Consider the following 19,705-nt stretch of genomic DNA (forward strand, 5'->3'; position numbering starts at 1 on the left):
CCCCACAAAAACCTCCCCACTGAAAGATTACTGGAGCAAACAAGGTTTTTGATGGAATGTTTGTGGTCATACTTTAAATGTTGATCTATACCTGCATATAGAGCGTGTCAAAATAAGATCTTAGAAGGTTGCAGATGAATGCCAGTCAACTGCATCTTTTGTAAGCCACTGGAGGTGAATCCATTACATCATTCACTGCATGGAAGGAGCCAACATGGTGTTGCCATGACACCGCACCGACTTTGTCATCTGATTGGTTGGTTAAGCGCCTGGATGCTCCCACTGTAATTTGCCTTGTTTTGGTGTTCTTTATTGGTTAAATCAAGATAGATACAGGCATTTTATGACATCACATGCACCCACTGATTTTCAAACTATTTAAAAAATATTAAGGTTATGAATATTCTTTAAAAAATAAAAAACTAATAGTTGCAGGTTAACAGGTGTTTCGTGCCATAATGTGTATTTTAAGAATTCTGCAATGGTGTAATGATCAGCATCCAGGACAAGCTTTTTACAATACAATTTCACCAAAAACAGTTTTCTTTTAAAAGTGGTCTTATTTTAAAATGAGCCTGTGCTGGTTGATCTTTTGACATTGATTAAGAGGCCTCTATATTACATTAATAGTGTAATACCTACACTATTAGAACTTTTGCTCTCTTACCAGCACACATAACAAGATAAACTTTCTAGATTCTAGATAAACACTACTCTTAAAGGTTGGTAATTTTTGGCGTCTCCTTGTATTATATCCTTTTGTGTTAAAGTAGAACCCTGGCTGTTTCCAAGATTAGATGACCGCTCATATGGAGAGTTTTACTGCGTGGGCGGCTGACCTGTGGTACTTCCTTTTGGCCAGTTAGTACTGGTCACAGTGGGGTTGGCTTTCCATCAAGTTCTCTCTCTATATGGATGCAAAGGTGAGGATTTTAGAGTTAAGGATTTTAGAGTCCAGTTTTGTAATTAATTTTTGTTAATTGAAATAAATCTATAATAAAATAAAACATATTATACGAAAAACCTTATTTAAAATATGTCACACACACACACACATATATATATATATATATATATATATATATATATATATATATATATATATATATGGCAAAAGCACATAACAAAATTACTAAAATGTAAAACAAAATTAATAAAAAATGAAAATATAAAAATGAAAGCTAATTCAAAATATTAATAAATATAACGGATAAATAGATAATAAATCATAATAGTATATAAATAGTGCTAAAATAACATGGGGAAAATCTGCAGAATGAATTTTAACATGAAGCATAATCAAAGTAGCCAAAAAATTATGAATGACAGGCAGTCAAATTCTATGAATCTTTGGCAGGCGCGTCGAATGCTCTTGACGATCTAGTCTGTTCTTACTGTGTCTAGAAGAACAGACAGATAAAGAGAAAAGGAAGTCTGTGCATCAGTCCAGCTTGTCTTCAGTCCTTTTATGGACCTTTTATGTGTAGTTCTTTTATCAGTCAGAGAAAGAAAACTGCATGTCAACCTGGAATGATATTGGTTGTGTGAAGTATTGACAGCATGATGGCTATTCTAGTGACTCATCCATCCTCAGTGTCTGTATGTGCCTGAAAACCATCTGTCTGTGGTAACATCATTAATGAGTGGTTTAAAGTGGTTTTAGATGCCTTTGTGTATTAGCTTTTGCTTCCTCCTTTGGGTCATTTTGTTCTCTCTACAGGGATTTTTTTGGAAGAGTGAACAATGCTTTTGGGGATAAATCATTAGAAATATTTCAAACAGCATATTTCAAATATTTTATAGCATTTCAGTTAGCTGTGGCGTATGTCTAGTTTTTTTTTTTTGTGTGTGTGTGTGTGTGTATTTGATTGTGGTCCAGCTGAAATGTTCTGTGTTAATGTTTGTGTGTGTTGATCTGTGGAAGAGCCTATCGTGGCCTGAGGGTTGTTTTTAAAGTCTCAGGGGAATTGGCCACATTCAATTTGTGCTATTGAATGGCAGTTTCTGTGAATCCACCCCAAATTTATTGATTTTTCTCAGTGTCTCATGTCACAATGATGACCGAATGCAGCGTTCTTTTGTTCTTTTAGGATGACACATGCTGCATTTTGCCCCTCCTGCTTGTTACCGCTTTCTCTGTCCATTTTCTCTGTCTTTAGCACCTTTGGTCTGTGTTTTGGATTTAAGTACTGGGTTGGTCTGGCAGGATCATATCCACCTCAGTGCCATCATTAGCCATGTGTGTACACTTGCGCAAACCCTATATCCATCTCTTTGACCTTGATGCTTGTTAAAATGATTTTGTTTGTGTGTACTCACTCCCAGTGCCCTTGATATGCTGTATTGTGTGTGGCAGCCATTTGCACATCTGGTAGGTGTAGTACATGGTGGTGCAGCACTGCAGAGGTTTTGTAGTACCACCTCCCCGTTATTCCTTTCTCTTTTTCGCCCCTCCCCCAATCCGCCTTCAACTCCATCTCAGTCCTAGACCCCCTAGCACGCACACGAAGGTCTTTTCCACATCGTTTTAGGACACGTGCTCCACAGGGAAATTTCCTTTGTTTGACAGAGGCCTGCCTCTGCTGACGGAGGCATTCTCCTCGTTTTGATGGAAAGACATTAAATCTCAAAGAAAGCTTTCACTAGCAGGTGGATGGGGGGAAAACATGTGGCATGAACAGTTTCAGGAAGAGTTGGCAGAATAGTTTTTTTTTTTTTTTTTTTTTAATTACAATTAGTAGTTTCATTAACTAAATATGGATTTTTTTTTTTTTTTTTTTTTTGAAAAATAGAATTTACAATATTGTAAAATCATTAGCTTTTTATTGTAAAATCAAAAGCATTAGCTGTTTTAAGATTCTCAAAAGTTTGAGAATCTTAAGATTTTTAAAAGTTTCTCATGCTCATCAAGACTACATTTATTTTATCAAAAATACAGTAAAAACCATAATATTGTAAAACATTATTACAATTTAGTTTCTATTCTAATATATTTTAAAATTTAATTTATTCCTGTGATAGCAAAGCCAAATTTTCACTAGTCATTACTCCAGTCTTCAGTGTCATGGTCCTCTAAAAATCATTCAAACATGCTGATTTGGTACTCAAGAAACATTTCTTATTATTATCAATGTTGAAAACAGTTGTTCTACTTAATATTTTTGTGGAAACCATGCCAATTTTTTCAGGATTCTTTGATTAATAGAAACTTTAAAAGAACAGCATTTATTTGAAATTTAAATCTTTTGTAACATTAAGTGTCTTTACTGTCACTTTTGATCAATCTAATGCAAACTTGTTGAATAAAAGTATTAATTTCTTTAAAATAAATCATACTGACCCCAACCTTTTGAAAGGTAGTTTATGTAAAAAAATTATATGAATAAAAATGTAATTGTCATAACAAAATTTGGAATGTTCAAGAATATTCATAGGAATGAGAGGTTTCTAGTAACTTTGTGCTTCCCTTGAAAATTCTCTAGATATTTGTGCACTGAGAGGGCCTGATGTTTCAGTCTGGGTCAGATCTGGTAGAGTCTCACAGTGGAGGCCATCTCTGAAGTTTGGTCAAGGCATCTGTTTCAAGGATTTTTCCTCTTCTCAGTTTCTATTTTGGAAATGGTTGTTAATTTATACACATTCATACACATACAAACATGCACAGATACAATAACTCTTACAAAAACTAATTTAGCAAGTGTTGTGCAGCATTTTTGTAATTTTTGAAGCTTGACAGCTCTTGGTCAGCATTCACTTTCATTGTATTTCATTGTACGTGTTTGGAATAAAATAACGGTGGATAAATGATGACAGAATTTTATTTTTTTGGATGAACTAGGCTATTCATTTAAAGTTAGAGATTGTGGGCCTGTGTGTGGGAGAGAGTGTTAAAACATAGAAAGAGAGAGATGGAGAAAGGTTAATTGAGGCTAGATCTTTGTTTTATTGTTAGGTTTATATAAAATATGCAATTTTAAGGTGGTGGTTTTTAGTCTAGGAGTCTGAATCTCTCAATCATAGCTGAGAGTGAAACAGAGAGAGCTGCTTTAATCCTACAATCCCCACGCTTGACTTACAGGCCAGCCAAGAGTTTTCATTTTAAACATACTATTTTAACCCAAATTGAATACATTAACTCCTCCCAAAGGAGGAGAAGAAGGAAAGATCTTTTCTCCAGAGCAGCTGGAGGATGTAATGATGTGTGTTACAGTGGGATGTATCTTCAGATCTCCCTGTGCTCTGTTGTTTTGACAAAGTGAAGAATCATATTGATGTGACATGAGTGATGGAAGATGAATGAATCAGGTGTTGTTAAAAAAAAAAAAACAAAAAAAAAAAAACAAGATTATTCAGAAAGAGATGGAAAATAGACAACTCTATTAAGATGTACATGGTTTGTAGGTGTGTAAATGTGTAGGCCTGTACTGTCACCTACTGTAAAAGTATGTTTTGTTACCCTCATCAATTTAAAACCAAGAGCCCAAAATTACACCACTGTTTGAAAATATTAACGCAATTAACGCAGCATCCATTTTTTTCTGTCATCCTTTGGCTAGCATTACAATATATGATCACGCTCTTATTCATGCAAATGCTTTTAAACCATTTAAACACGGCAAAAGAGAAAAAGAGAACGCGCTGTCTGTGAATGTCCTGTCACACACGAGGCACAGAAAGATGCATGCCATTGTGCGCATGGACAGCCCGCCAGAATCGAGTTCTCTGTCATACTTGAACGAACAATAACACGCACAATAATGCAAAAAATATCCGTTTTGTCGAGTATCCTCATAAGAGCAGCCTTGAATGAGTTAAATAAAGTCTTAAAACGAAAGTAAAGAGCTGTGAGAAAGTGGGAAGCGTGTGAGATCCGCGTCATGTGTAGAAGCGGCAGCTCTTAAAGTGACAGCAATCACTAATGCCGTCTGTCATTGAAGATAATGAAAGAACAAAGGTAACAGAGAAAATTAATCACTGCTGTTGACTAAAGAACTTTTGTAGCTTTAATAATGATTATCTATATTTAATTTAGGCTTTAATTTATGCAGTGCCGACTGTTTGGTAACTGTGAGACATCAGTAGCTGTAGGCTATTAGTATCAGTGATACTGGCCTTCATTCATAAAAAGATGCCATTAAACAAGTATTTAAAATATACTGTCTTCATTTTGTTTCTTTATGTTGTTTTAATTTGGAGATTAACTGTGAAATTATTACATTATAAAATATATAAAAAAGTATAAAAACGTAAGTGTTTTTAATTGCGATTAATCACAGAATAAAATTGTGATTAATCGAGTTAATTTTTTTAATCGATTGACAGCACTAAAACAAATATTGTGAAATTATAAATGTCTTCTCTGTCACAAGGACATCCTTGCTGAATAAAAGTATTAATTTCTTTCAAGAAAATTGTTTTTACTGACCCCAAACTTTTGAACGGTACTAGTGTAGGTGATTTCTATATAAATTTTTAGTCTGTACAGCTGGTCAGAAGACTAGATTGCCAAACTCACAAATCCGACCTCCTTTGTTACCCGGCTTACAGGTGGCAACCAATCAAAATTGGATGAATCAACCTTTCAGTTTGCATTGCCATTACCTGGGCTACATTTCCACGTTAGCTTACAAATCTTTTATCTCAAATTCTGAAAAGAGCTAATGCCACAATGGCAGGGGTGTGATATTGGGCATCTGTTTAACAGCAGATTAAGCAAGATTTGCTCCTTTGTCAGAGGCTTCTGTTTGCTAATGATAAGAGAGAACTGTTCTGTATGCCACTGCCAATTTTGCTCCTGTTGGGCTTTTTCAAGCTAACAAAGAAAGAAAAAGTGTAGAGGCCAGTATTAAGATGGGTCTCTTTTCGTAGACTTCAAACTTTTTTTGCTCAGAGTGGTTGTGTTATTGATAACGGCTGGTTTCAGATGTCACGGATATGTTATCGAAAATCTGTTTTGGGTGGTGTGTTTTGCTTCAGTTGGAGCTTGGGCCTATTGTTTTTCCTGACAAGGTGATAGTTGGTTTTTAGCCAGATACACCACTCATGATCGACAGGATAGATTCTTGACCCTGCTACTCATCTACTAGAGAAAGAGTACAGAGATAGGACGTGGAATGAGACACACAGAGATCACTGAGGTGGAAAGGAGAGTGTGGTTTTTCAATGTTAATGTTCAGGGCTGACTCAGCTTTTTCAGGCATCTCCTTGGTGACCTGCACCGAGAGCCATATGCCATTTGAAACCCGATATATGTGAGCACACAACAGGCCACCTTTAACCTTTCTCCCTAACGGTGACCCCACACACCCCTGTACAGTCTTTTTTAGTAACTATTTTTGACTGAGACACACTTGTTTTGTGACACAAGTGGTGGATGAAAGAACCTGTGAAGGCTTAGAATAGCTTTAACACCATGAATGGGTGCTGATCTCAGATTTATTGTTTTTTAATCAGCCTGTCTTATTCATCTATAACATGCTCTTCTGCATTCTATATCTGCATTTTATGAGTAAGGAACGTCCGCTGAAAGCTAGAGGACTGTAAAACACCAGGTAATGCATAGACAAATTAATGACCTCCCGCTTCAGATCCAGGATATCACATAGTACTGATGGTGCATTAGGGGGAAGCGGTCATGTGTTTAAGAGCATCCTAAAGATTTAGAGCTCCAGTGCAATCTCAGCCTGCCTCTACAACCTGGATTGCAAATCCTGCTGGGAAATTGATGGTCCTGCTTGGCACATTGTGTTTTTAAATGCACGATTTTTATTGGTTTTATGGGTGTAGAACGTCATGAGGGTGAGTAATTAATGACAGAAATTTCAATTTTGGGGTGAACTACCCCTTTATTTAGTAGTGTTTGTTAAGACAGACATCACTATTATGAAGTGGTTCTTTTTAGTGATTCAAAACCATACAGTGCAACCAGTGTAACCCAAGTCACGAACAATGACTATTATGAATAAGTTCTTTTTAGTGAATCATTAACATACAGCGTTATCATTGTAACCTAAGTAACAGACAAATGTCTCTTATCAACCTGTTCTCTTTATTGACTCAACCACTTTAATCCGAATCATGAACAAATGACTCTTATGAACTAGTTCTGTAAATCAGAAACATACAGTGCAACCAGTGAAACCTGATTCACAGACAAATGATTCTTGTGAACCTGTACTTTTTAGTGTATCAGTAACATACAGCATAATAGGTAACCAATACTGTCAGTAGATAATTTATGTAATATATACCAGCCATTTTTGGTCACGCTCTTCAATTAGGCCTGACTGCATAATTGCCCACTTGACTCAAAGATTTTAATGGTTGTCGAATTTATAACAAGTTGCAAAGTATCAAAGTCATGCAGATGACAGGACTTGTTAATTAATGGTGTCATTAGAAGAGTCTGCTGAGACAAGTATGCTCCTGCGTCTACAGTGATCAAACAGTTGGCAGGAAGTCATCTCGCTGGGCCACCCTCCTTCTGCCATGCGGTTCTGGGGGGATATAAACCATGTGGAGCTGGTAAGTCTGACATCAGTGCAAATTGTGTAAAGCTGAAATCAATTGTGACATAATCACAGTTGTTATCGTTCAGGTTCCCTGCTGAGCCAGCCATCTCCTTGAAACGGATGCTAGTTTTTCATGTTTAGCACTCTCTCTTCATCTCAGTTTCCTTTCTCTTTAACTGGCATTAAATGCTGTTATGAAAGCAGATTGGTAAACAGAGTTAGCATAGGGAAGGGTGCTAGATAAGATGGTGCCTGTTGTGCTTGCTTTTTAGACACTTCTGGGAATTTCCTCTGACTTAACTGAATTAGTCATGATTCAATCACAGGGAACTATTTTTGACGATTTCAGTTTCTCTCTGTCTGTTCTGCAACAGCACCTCTCTCCTCCAGAAAACATAGCACTAGGGCTGGACGATTATGGCCTAAAATCAAAACCTTGATTAATTGAACATTTTACCTCGATTACAATTAATGAATGATTATTTTGTTTCTGGTTTTTTTTTTTTTTTTGCCCTGACAAGGTTTGTACTGTAAATATGATTGACTATTAAAGGTGGGATATTTTTTCCTATTGAAAGAATGATCTGACATAACAGCTCACTTTCAGCAGTTATTTTATCTATGGTTCGTAACATTTCTTACAGATTTCTGCTCGTTGTAAATCAGATAAAGATAAATTAGCACAGTACCAGTAGGTAATGAGAGCGATTGCATGTGTGAATTAGTCATACCATCTCTCTAATGATTGTGAAGCTGTGGGTTGTAAATAGTTCCTTCAAAAGTAGAAAAATATATGCTATAATAAGTTGAGTTTATAAGCTACTTTAGTAATAAATCACAGGACAACGCTGACAACTAGGTTATGCATTCCTTTCAGTGCGCACGATCTTCACGTTTTGTGCAGCTACTGTTTGTATGAGTGTTCGTGCCACAATGCAGCTGTGCGAGCGCGGTAGCTCGATATAATACACATCCGATCGTCTAAAATCGCTTGAATGTCCAAACTGGCAAACCTTAAAACACATACAACTGACAAAGTTTAGTGAAGACGCAAGGCTCACCACTCGCGCACCATCTCTGTGTGTTGACTCAGCGTTCACCTCCATGTTGCTTTTATGCCACTGACTGGACGGGGCAGAGTCACGTGGCTACACACGCGGAAGTATGTTTTTAAGGGAGACGTATTAACAGGATTAAAAAAACGAAATAACCGACATGGGAAAATTACGGCGGTTATAGGTTCTGAATTTCGGTTTCGATTACTTTTCGATTAATCATCCAGCCCTACATAGCACAAATTTTTCTTAGTTTACAAAGCAGTAATGACATAGTTGCTAGAATTTGGCAATAATATAGACATCAATTCAGACAGGATTAAATTTTTTATTTTTTTTTGTCATTTAATACTATATTTTCCAAATCACTTTTAAAGACTTGAATGTTCGGAAATGGAAGTGTAACAGATCTCAGCTTTTGGAAAAATGGACAAAAGTGCATGCTAACATACACATAAATGCATTAAGACATTGATTTGAGTGTGACAAATCTGTGTTTAAGTCATTCACATAAACCTGTGGCAGAGGAAGGACTCAGGGGGGAATTTGTGGCAGCATCATGGACACATTTTAATCCGATTCTGCTGTCATGCTTTTAAGCATGGTCAGGGCAAACAGAAAGATAGAGTTTGGTAGTAGATGGCAGCTTGTTGTTGATTGCAGGGTGGCTCTATGTGTTGTGATTCACTCTTCCTCTTGCTGGGACAAAGGCTGGTTTACTCACACTAGGAGGCTTCCCTGTGCGATCGCAACACTGCAGACTTGGCTGCTTTCCTGGATTCAACCCAACCACTTCTTGTGTTTATTTCTTTGCAGATAAACATGCCACTTAGATAAGAGATAACCACACAGAAAATCTAATTGCCCTGTTTTACTCAAGGCACATATTTGGAATAATCTGTAATGGGCTTCATTGGACATGTAGACCCTCAAATTCAAGGGTTAGGGTTAGTCTGACAGTAATTTTCTTTAAATTTATTGTTCAAGGTGGTGATTTTTTTTGTTTTATGAAAGCAGTGCTTAGATGATTGTGGCAATGGTGCTTTAGGGACAAATTTAGAAACTTCCAGGAGAGGGCTGACTGTGCAGTCTATCAGCTAGCTAAAACCCTTTCTGTGAAGTCACGTCTCTAAATTCATACTCATTACAGAGAATTTTAATCATTATTACTAAAAAAACAAAAAAAACATTTATGAACTAGTTGACCTCATATCGATTTAATCTGTGTTGCTACATTGAAATACCCAACACTTCACAAATGTATGTGTGATTTTATTGTTTTCTATTTTCTTTTTGGTTTTATATTTTTAAATTGTTTTTGTTTTTCTCTGTGGACAAGACTGCAAAAGCAATATCAGCCAACACAGACTGTATTCTTTTATTTTATGACCTTAAAATGACACTTCTCATCAAATTAGCTTCTCTGAGCAATCCCCGTTTAATTCAGTTGTGGCCCAAGGCGGCTCTTTACTCATTTCTGTTTAATTTTCACCTCCCATTTTTCGGTCTTCATATTCATTTCTTTTCTGTGTGTAGGATGGTTAGGGGTGGGGGGTATTAAATTGCCCGAAAATTGGATATTTAGGGAAACCGACTGTGTGGAAGAAAATGGACTGACTTCTTTATCCCTGATGTGTCATTTTCCATCTCTTTTCCCAGTTTTTGTCCCTCCCTAGAGGCCAGGCACTCATAGGTGTACCACGCATACATATTCTTCTGCACTCTTATTTCCAGACTTTAATGGAACACGTGACACATGGGAGGGGAAAGGTGTGTCTTTAATTTATCTGGCAGATGCAGAGCTCTGCAACATCTCAGCCCCCATCACTACCCTCACCTCTCCATCCAAAAACCCCTGAAGGAGATGTCGACACTCACAGAAACATTAGTACCCCAGTTCCTCCAACAAATTCTTTCTTTTTCTTCTCAACCCAAATGGTAGGATTATCTGGAGCTCTTTGGCACACATGGTGATGAGATTTTGGCAGGTTTGCAGCAGTTCATCTCCCAGGCTTCCCCACTTCCCATAAACCCGTTGGCCGCTGGGACAACATGTTGTAGGTTTCAATCTGCTCTTCATCCTGCAGGGAATAACCCTGAGTTAACACACTGGAGAAGGCCAAGCACAGAGAGATCCTGGGATTAATTCCACATGAACAGAATTTAAATGCCCATGCTTTTTTGATTTTTTTTTTTTTTTTTTTTTTTTTTTTTTATAAATGCTTTCAGCTACCAATATTATTGTAGTGTTCTTAGCTACGTTTTACACATTATACCATGTTTAAATCCAGCAGATTTTTCCTCAAATCAATGCAAAAAATTCATCTACAGGTTAAGTCTGGGACTGTCTACAATTTATATGGAATTTGTGTTTGTTGTTACTGTACAAGCGTGTGTCTAGGCTTCACCAAGAGGTTGGAAGTGCCGTCTGATTTTAAGAATTGTTTATAATGTTGATGACGATGTTTCCAGATGTGCATGGCATGCTGCTTCTTCGGCCAAAGAGCAGCAGACATCTGTGGGAAGCTGGAGGAAAGGATGAGAGAAAGAGTGGAGGAAAGAGAGAGAGAGATGACAGAGGCAAGAGTGGGAGGATAAACGCTAAGGCAATGACAAGGCAGTGTGACTCAGTCAGCTAGAGCTGTTTTATGCTCATCTGGCTTTATGCAATGGGTCTCATACAGTTTTATTTATTAGTAAAACCTGTGTCTGAACATTTTCACACAGATGTTATGATTCATCGATAATTTGGTATTTAATTTTATTCTAACTTTAGGCTAAATTTTAGAAACGTACTGATCATTAGCATGTACTGTACACACAAATTCTGGTGGAATAAGAAACGTGGAATGGATTCATTCAAAGGTTTGTGGTGAGCTTCTGTTCAGCAAGGATGCACTGAATCTTTTTTTTTTTTTTTTTTTCAAATAAATGCTGTTCTTTTGAACTATTTATTTATTCATCAAAGAATCCTGAGAAAAATCACCATAAAAATATTAAGCAACACAATTGGTTTCAACATTGATAATGAGAATTTTTCAATTACTCTACAGTAAGTTTTATTTCAGAGTAACCAAAATGATCCATGAATTATTCACGCTGGTCATACATTCTATATGTTAGTCAACATCTCTGTGTGCTGTGCAGCAAACTGTACGAAACACTATAAAACCTGTTTTCAACATTAAGTAAACACTTACATTGCCCATCCTCTCTGTGTGGTGAAAGGAAAAATCACTATGTTGCCATGGCCTGTAAGAGAGAACTGTAAGAGTTCTCCCATCTGCCAATAAAAACAACTCCCCCGAAAAAGGGAGAGTTTCATCAGCAATGACTTTAAATTGACATTTCACTGTGTCTGTCAGTCTTTTAAAGCTGGCAATGAGCAAAGCATTTTTGGTGTCACCTTTCTGAAAAACTTAATGTCCTGCATATTCCTCCCAGAGGGTAGCAGATGTGCTTGTCTTATACGAGGGCAAAACAGTTAGTTTTTAACTGAGAGCTTTGTGTTGAATAAATATGAGATCCTCCGTTGTGGCTGCCAGCAGCTTAATGGCCAAACCAGTCCGGGAAGAGGGAACTTAGGCTGTTGTTCTACATTTGCGTTTGTCTTCCTTTATGCCTCTTCCTCCAATGGGAGAAACTCTTTAAGCCAAAAAGTTATGTGTGATCTTAAAGTATACAGAAAGTTCTGTCCTGTCTGCATTAATTAAAAAACTTAAAACCCACTCCAGACATAATCTCATTGCTCTTTAAGAGCTCTAGGCTAATGTTAGGTTGCCACTTAAACTGAATCAATTGAACACTGAGAATATGAAACTGACTCTCTTAGCTGATGACATTAAGAGATGGGGCATGAACTCTAATATACTGTTCTTTACCAATGAGTTGATTTCTTTCTGTGCAGTCCATGCTAGTAAGAAGTGTTCAAAAGATATTTTACTTTACATAAATAACAGGATGCTGTTCGTGGTTTTGTGAACTAAATCCCTCTTTTTTTTCCTTCCGTTTTGTCACAGATGGTCCGTTTACAGGCACTCCACCCACCTACGGTTACGACGCGGACCGAGCGGAGGAGCAGCGCCGACACCATGACATCCTGCCCTACATTGATGACTCCCCCTCCTCCTCCCCTCACCTCAGCTCCAAGAGCCGCAGCAGTCGGGACACCCTCTCCTCCGGCTCGATCGAATCCTCCAAGTCTGTAAGTCACCTCCCGTAAACCCCTTGTCAGCCAGACAGAGAGAGATCTGACATTTTGATTTTTTTTGACATTTTGACATTTGAATAAGTACATTATTTACTTATTTATTATTACGGACTGATATGAGGGCAGTAAAACTAGCACAGATATGAAATTGCTTGCCATGGACAATACAAAATATTTGACTGCAGAATGCCACATATGACCAGTCAAGAGTCATCAGATGCCCATGTAATAATGGCAGCTAATTATTTTGGTGGCCATAGAAAGATTAATGCTTTCTCGGTGGAATGCAAAGGTAAAGAGTATGCATTAAAAATTTCTTTATGCATGCATTGTTCCATGATAAGAATATATGCCATCTGTGAAGCAGTCCATTATAAATAATTGTACCAGTAAACCCACATGTATTTATAGCCTCAATGGTAATGGTACACGAAACCAGTGAGCTGTGAAATTTGGCAGTTTTCTAAGCTTGCAGATTCTGAAGTGCTGAGTCTGCATAGTACTATTCTAATTAAACATTTACTGCTTATCGCAGCTTAGTAAATATTATATAGCCCGGCTCTGTGCAAAAGAATATCACATTCATTTCATGCAGTCACCCGTGATCTAAAGAAATTCTTTCTAGATGCTCTTGTTATCAACCAAGGTTTAAAGCATTCATTTCAGAGCCTCAGGAAACTGTCTTCATCATACATAGTGGCCATGCCATTAAATTAAATTACTGATGGTAAAACAGAGCTTTCTTGCTTTATTGACACAGCCATTGGCTGTCAAATTGATTGATATCACTCCCTGCCAATACCATGCCCAGGGGTGAGCAGTTTATTTAGGCCCTTATGACCTCTGTGTTTAGTTCCCACATGGGTTTTAATCAATACAGAGTAGATAATCACCTGCACACACTCGTACACCCTTCCTCATGAACACATCTACATGCTCTATGAGTTTACCCAACATACACACAGCCGGGGATTTAAAATATGGATGGATTCAAAGAGGGATTTGCTATGTAAACATCTTAAATTGAGCTGCAAATAAACCTGCATTTGACACTACAGAGAGATGGTCACCCATTTTTTTCAGGCACGTTTTCTTACCCTTGTTTAGCCTCGAACAAAGAAATAAACAAGATTTTATTGGGTGTGATTTCTCTGTCTGCACCTTTAAGAAAAGTCACATCAGGGCATGCTATCACAGAAAGCTGTTTTAGACTGCCACTCCATTCAAATTGAGCTGAAAAATAGACCTGTGTGCTTTATTCAAACTCCACATTTCCAAAAGATTGAATTTGGATGAGCAAATATGAAGAAATTATTATGTTCAAGAAATCTCTATAACTTTATATTGAAAGTTATACCTTTTCCATAAGTTGACCTCATAATGTAACATTTCTGTTTTTTATTAGGTTGCATTTCATAGTACAATATTATATAAGACATATGAAAATTTAAAAATGGGGCAACTTCCCATAGCTTGCAGAAAAATATAAATGGGGTTAAAGTAAAATCCTTTTTAACATTTAAACAAGTTCTCTACAAGGATATATTAACTGCATTATTATATACCCTATGTTTAAAATGTCATCTAATTACATGTGGCAAATTTTTTTTAGAATAATTTATCTACATTTTCCTAGTTGTTACTGATGTAATGTTCTGTACATGTTCTTTAAACATGCTTTTTTCACTTCAGAGCCATTTTTAATTTTTCGCCTGTTTTGTGTATAATGAGAAATACTTTTTCATGCTTGTGTTTTCAATAAGCGAGGGTTATTGTTTGCGCAGTAGAGATGAGCTCAACTCATTCTCATGCGCTAAGACACTGACATGCTTTGATTAATAAATATGTGGATGAATAAAAGATGGTGGTCTAGAGATACAGGGATGCCCCCTGGGGTGAGACGTCTCGCACACAAGAGTTCATGAATAAAACCTTGATTTCCACCTTCCCCCTGCTGCAGGTTTCAATGGCGGGATTTACTCTGTCACCAGGTGGGGCTTCACATCTAATATCAGTTGGTGAGATTAGAAGAAATGTATGCAGTGAAAGTATTTTAGCATCACTTCAGCTTTAAAACTCAATACAAGCCAGTATAGGCTGCAATGATAACACAGTCGTGAAGCAGATGGATGTTTTATCCTGAAATCTGGATTAGAAAGTCTCATGAGACTATCACAAACATCTGTGGTTTCCACTACCTGTGCTGTGGCCATGGAAACCAACATTTCAGGCCCATTTAGCTGTCATTAGCACTCGGTAACCTACACACGACACAAGATAGATATGTCGCTTCTAGATGGATTTGTGGTCTGTAGTATCTTTGATACTTTTCTCAGAGATTGGTGGTTAGCAATTAAAGGCCTTATTCAGTTCAAAGGTGTTATGAATTTCCCATGATTCTCATGTAGCCAAGACAGTTATTGTAAGAACAGAGAGCAGCTCTATTGAACCAGTGCCAAATCACTTTTTTATAGTTCATTCCAGCAATGCCAGTATGTAATTTAATGTCATGTGATTTAAGAGTGTGTTGTTCAGAAGCGTGTGAGCTCTTTCTCTGTTCACGCAGGCGGAGTTGGACCTAGAGAAGGGATTGGAGATGAGGAAAAGGGTGTTGTCTGGAATCTTGGCCAGTGAAGAGACCTACCTCAGCCATCTGGAGGCGCTGTTACTGGTGAGAGAGATTCAAGTTTGAATTTGATAACAGTGTGCAAGGTTTGTTGTAAGGAGTCTTATAAGTGAGATGTATGGGTTTGCTAAGTGATTAAGCCACAGAGCTTAAAGTCCTTTACAAAAATGGCCTATCTATCATCTGCAACAGGAATGTCATGCATTTAAATGCAAGTATGTGATGCTGTACATTAGTAGGGCTAATTTAAGGTAAATGCACACTCTAAAACTGTGGCTCAGTACAGGAAGTCGAAGGAAGGTCACACATTAATTTGTTTTTACACTACTGTTGAAACTCATTTGAAAGAACACATTAAATTGATCATAAGTCAGTGTAAAGACATTTATAACTTCCAAAAGATTTCTATTTCAGACTTTCTATTCATCAAAGAAACCTGAAGAAAAAAAGTATCATGGTTTCCAACTGAAAATTCAGCTTTGCCATCACAGCAATAAATTATATTTTCAAAATATAATAAAATAGAGTAAAAAAAAAATCACAATATTACATATAAAAATACCTTACTGTGTTTACTGTAGTTTTGTTCAAATAAATGTAGCCCCCAAGAGCATAAAGGGCTTCTTTTAAAAACAACTAAACCCCAAACTTTTGAACAGTAGTGTATACTTGATTAGATTGTTAAAAACACATACTATTGGGTTTTTCTCAGTTACTTTAGAAAATGGAGAATGTTTATACCTTGTCTTTCTTTGGTGATAAAGCAGACTTACTAAAACATGTTTACATTGTCAAATGTCTATTCCTGCACCTTTTGTCAGCCCATGAAGCCCCTGAAAGCAGCAGCCACCACCTCTCAGCCTGTCCTGACTGTTCAACAGATCGAAACCATCTTCTTCAAAGTGCCTGAGCTTTACGAGATCCACAAAGAATTCTATGATAGCCTTTTACCCAGAGTGCAGCAGTGGAGTCACCACCAACGCGTGGGAGACCTTTTCCAAAAACAAGTGAGTAAAATTTTCTAAACATCTCCTTTTTTAGGTTAAACACAACATGAAAATAAAATGGACCCTGTATTTAGTAATTGTGATTTTTTTTTTTGTCTTGTTTTTGTATTAAATTGCTCAGTCTCTGACATAACCAACTCCTACTCCTTAAACTCCTTCTATCAAATCACCCAACTCCATTTTGGTACGGAACACCCACTTTTTTTATTATCCAATCAGTTCTTTATAGATAAATTCATGTCCTCCTTTTTTTCTAGAATATATCCTGTTTACTCTGAAGTAATTTTAATTACTCTGAAACGCCTCTTCAGTGCTCTGAAGAATTTTAAGTAAACAGAAAACAGCATTTCATGTTTTTTTTTTAATATTTTTATATTATCGGAATCAGCTTTCCTTCATGTGATGTAATTGTTCATTTTAGAAGCAAGAGTCAAAGAGTCATTTAGAGTCAGATTTTATTCTGATCATAGTGGAATTGCTTCAGCTGTCCAATCTCTTTTGTACGCCATGAGGTTGAATAAAAATTAACATTTATCTCCAAATCAAGGAATCCTAAATGAATCATTTATGCCCCTAGTTCAACACTGCACAGTCACACAATGTCTGGACTGCAGGAGCCTGTGTAACATTGAAAATCACATCTCAATGCTGTCTTTTTTCACCCAGCCACTTGGGCAGATACTACAGTGTGTGCTTTGTGTCTCGAGGAGAGGGCTATTAATAGTGCCATTCGAAGATTGTGTTCTCTATCTCTTGCCCCCCCGCTCTTTTCCATTAAGTTCTTTCCTCACGTGACTCTGCTGACTGTTAGGGGGGCAGATAAATCCCCCCCTCGCTCTGTCCGGGCAGTGTGCGTGGGAGTCTTATTCCACATTTATTTATCTTTCCATTTTCCCCTTCATTGTTCCCCACTTTCACGTCCCACATTTAATAATCGGAAGCTACAGTTGCCAAGTTGTGTTTTCTCCCAGAAGGTGCTGGGTTTTCCTCAGACAGTCAGTCAGTCAGGCAGTCATTTTGACCGGAGGCTATTTGTCACTGATCCCCTCACCCTCTCCCACATCCATTAGCATGAATCCGGAGGCAGGAGGCGAGGCAGCGCTCGAGGAGGCAGCTCCCTAAAAAGACAGTTGCTCACAGCAGGAGAGAGAACAAGATGTATGAACGAGAAAGATATAGTCAGTCGGTGGTAGAAATGTCTCCTGCTGTTTGTGTTGTTTCTTCCTTCCCGACAGCTCATGTTGAGCAAGTAAACGCAACGCAAATCATGAAGAAAGTCAAAGGTGACGTTTGTTGTCCTGCTCAGCTGTGAGAAAGATGCTAATATTTCCTCTCGCTTGCACTTAATGTTTTACGCCTGTCACTGACACCCGTATGTAAATTCTCTCCTAACAGCGAGAGATTCTGACATTCACATTTTTCAATGCAGATCTGTGACCTACTTAAACATTGTTAAGTGCAGAGGAACGTACTTTCATCTTTAGCTGGGCCTGGCATATGGTCATGTCATCATGAGGAAGTGTGTTTGAGGCTGAGAGGATGTGAACACTGCTGTGCTGAAGCCTCTGTCAAGCTGTCTCAACCAGCTGACATATCAACTTTTTAGTTTCTGTGTCATGTTTAGATGCATCTCAAACCTTCTCAAAACAACCTTAGCATACATCTCTCCTGTATCGACACTTAATGGGCTGGTTATGTGTTATCTAAATAAGGAATACTGACCTGTCAACATAGTGTCTGTGACAGCATTTGCAGAGTAGACTATAGTTTTTCTTTTTGGTGGTGGATTGGGGTGTCAGGATATCAGATTTTCACATAATTATCATGGCTAAAAGAATTTAACAATATCTATACTACATATGAGTTGTATCTATACAACGTTTTTGGTCAATGAATCACACTCAGAATACAGCCGTAGGGACGTGGAGAGAGAGTTTGTAACCATTAGCAGTGTACAAAAAGAATTTACTGTTGATCAGTACTTCCTGCAGTCGGGAGTGTTTAACACCCCATCTTTATCTTGTTTAAAAATCTAATTGAGTTTCTTCCGCTAAGTTTTTCTTTTCTCTGTGTTTTCTTGCCTGAATAATTCACATGTAGTACACAACATTGACAAACTGAACAATTTGTATCCCTCAGATAAAATATGGTGTCTCCTCTGACTGAGGTCTCTTAGTTTAGTCGGTTTTGGATGTTTTAAATTCATTTGATTGAAGTTGCTTCATCATGTCTGTTTACACTGCTAAATTTCCAGTTTCTTACTCCAGCTTAACGTATCTCCTCACAGCGCTCAGCCACGGTTTGACTCGGCCCGGCATGTGTTGTCGTTGCTTTATTACGGTCATCATCTCTCTCCACGCTGTAATGAGGTTGTCGCAGAGTAAATTCCCGTCCTCCATGCTGCAGATAGATTCTGGCCCGGGGCGGCTTTTTCTGCTCAGCATGGAGAGGATTGCACACACTGAGAAAATGACTTCACTTATGGACTCTTTGGCTTGAGCAGAATAAAAGATTCCCGGACGTACCACCAAACCTGGACGTGTACCAATGGGGTCATACCAATTCGTCTTTCGTTTCTGTCCAACAGTTGTTGGATGGTTCAAGGGATGGTTCACCCAAAAATGAATGCTCACCCTCATGTCGTTCCAAATCTGTATGACTTATTTCTTCTTTGGGACATAAAAGTAGATATTTTGAGAAATATATCGTTTCTGGGTTGTTGTTTTTTTGTCACCAGAACTGTTTGCTGACCAACAAAATATCATCTTTTATGAAAAAAAAAAAAAATTAAAGGCCGATTCACATTGCCGTTGGTCTGCTCTCATTTGTCGCGTCTGAGAAGTGACGTACTGTAATCTGGTGATTGTCTGCATGGCCGGCGTTTGTAAGTGCGGTGTGAACTGGCCTTAATACAGGTATGGAGTGACACGAGAGTGAGTAAATGAGGATAGAATTGTCATCTTTGGGTGAACTATCCTTTTAAAGGTACAGTAACAAAAACATAGGTTTATAAGGGCCCAAAACAGTGGAAAATGAAAGTGTAAAGCTAAATCAGAAACATATTCTACAGTGTTGTTGATTATGTACTCTTAAACTGTCCAATCCACAGACAGCAAATATTGTTTTGGTTGGCTCTGCTGCAGCTTGTTTATTATCACGCATATACACCCACACAAACCCTTTATCATCTAATGTATATTTGTGTTTTGAGAGATTGATTGATCTGTTTCCAGAGAGAGGTTTCCAGCACTGGCAGGAAGGCTATTGAGTTTGGATAGACTAAATCAGATTTCCAA

The 19,705-nt window shown here is 37.7% G+C and overlaps 1 protein-coding gene across 2 annotated transcripts in view; it reads left to right on the forward strand.

Moving 5' to 3' along the window:
• Positions 1-19,705, forward strand: part of bcr (BCR activator of RhoGEF and GTPase) — a 73,056-nt gene that overhangs the window by 30,074 nt on the left and 23,277 nt on the right. Inside the window, exons 2-5 of one of the 2 annotated variants that reach the window (XM_051877479.1) lie at positions 7,438-7,524; positions 12,586-12,770; positions 15,343-15,447; positions 16,224-16,409. In XM_051877479.1, the coding sequence (XP_051733439.1) occupies positions 7,438-7,524; positions 12,586-12,770; positions 15,343-15,447; positions 16,224-16,409 (563 nt within the window). The remainder of the gene's footprint in view (positions 1-7,437; positions 7,525-12,585; positions 12,771-15,342; positions 15,448-16,223; positions 16,410-19,705) is intronic. The other variant, XM_051877480.1, reaches the window with a different exon arrangement.

Source organism: Ctenopharyngodon idella, chromosome 21, assembly GCF_019924925.1.
Source record: "Ctenopharyngodon idella isolate HZGC_01 chromosome 21, HZGC01, whole genome shotgun sequence".
In the NCBI taxonomy this organism is placed as follows: domain Eukaryota; kingdom Metazoa; phylum Chordata; class Actinopteri; order Cypriniformes; family Xenocyprididae; genus Ctenopharyngodon; species Ctenopharyngodon idella.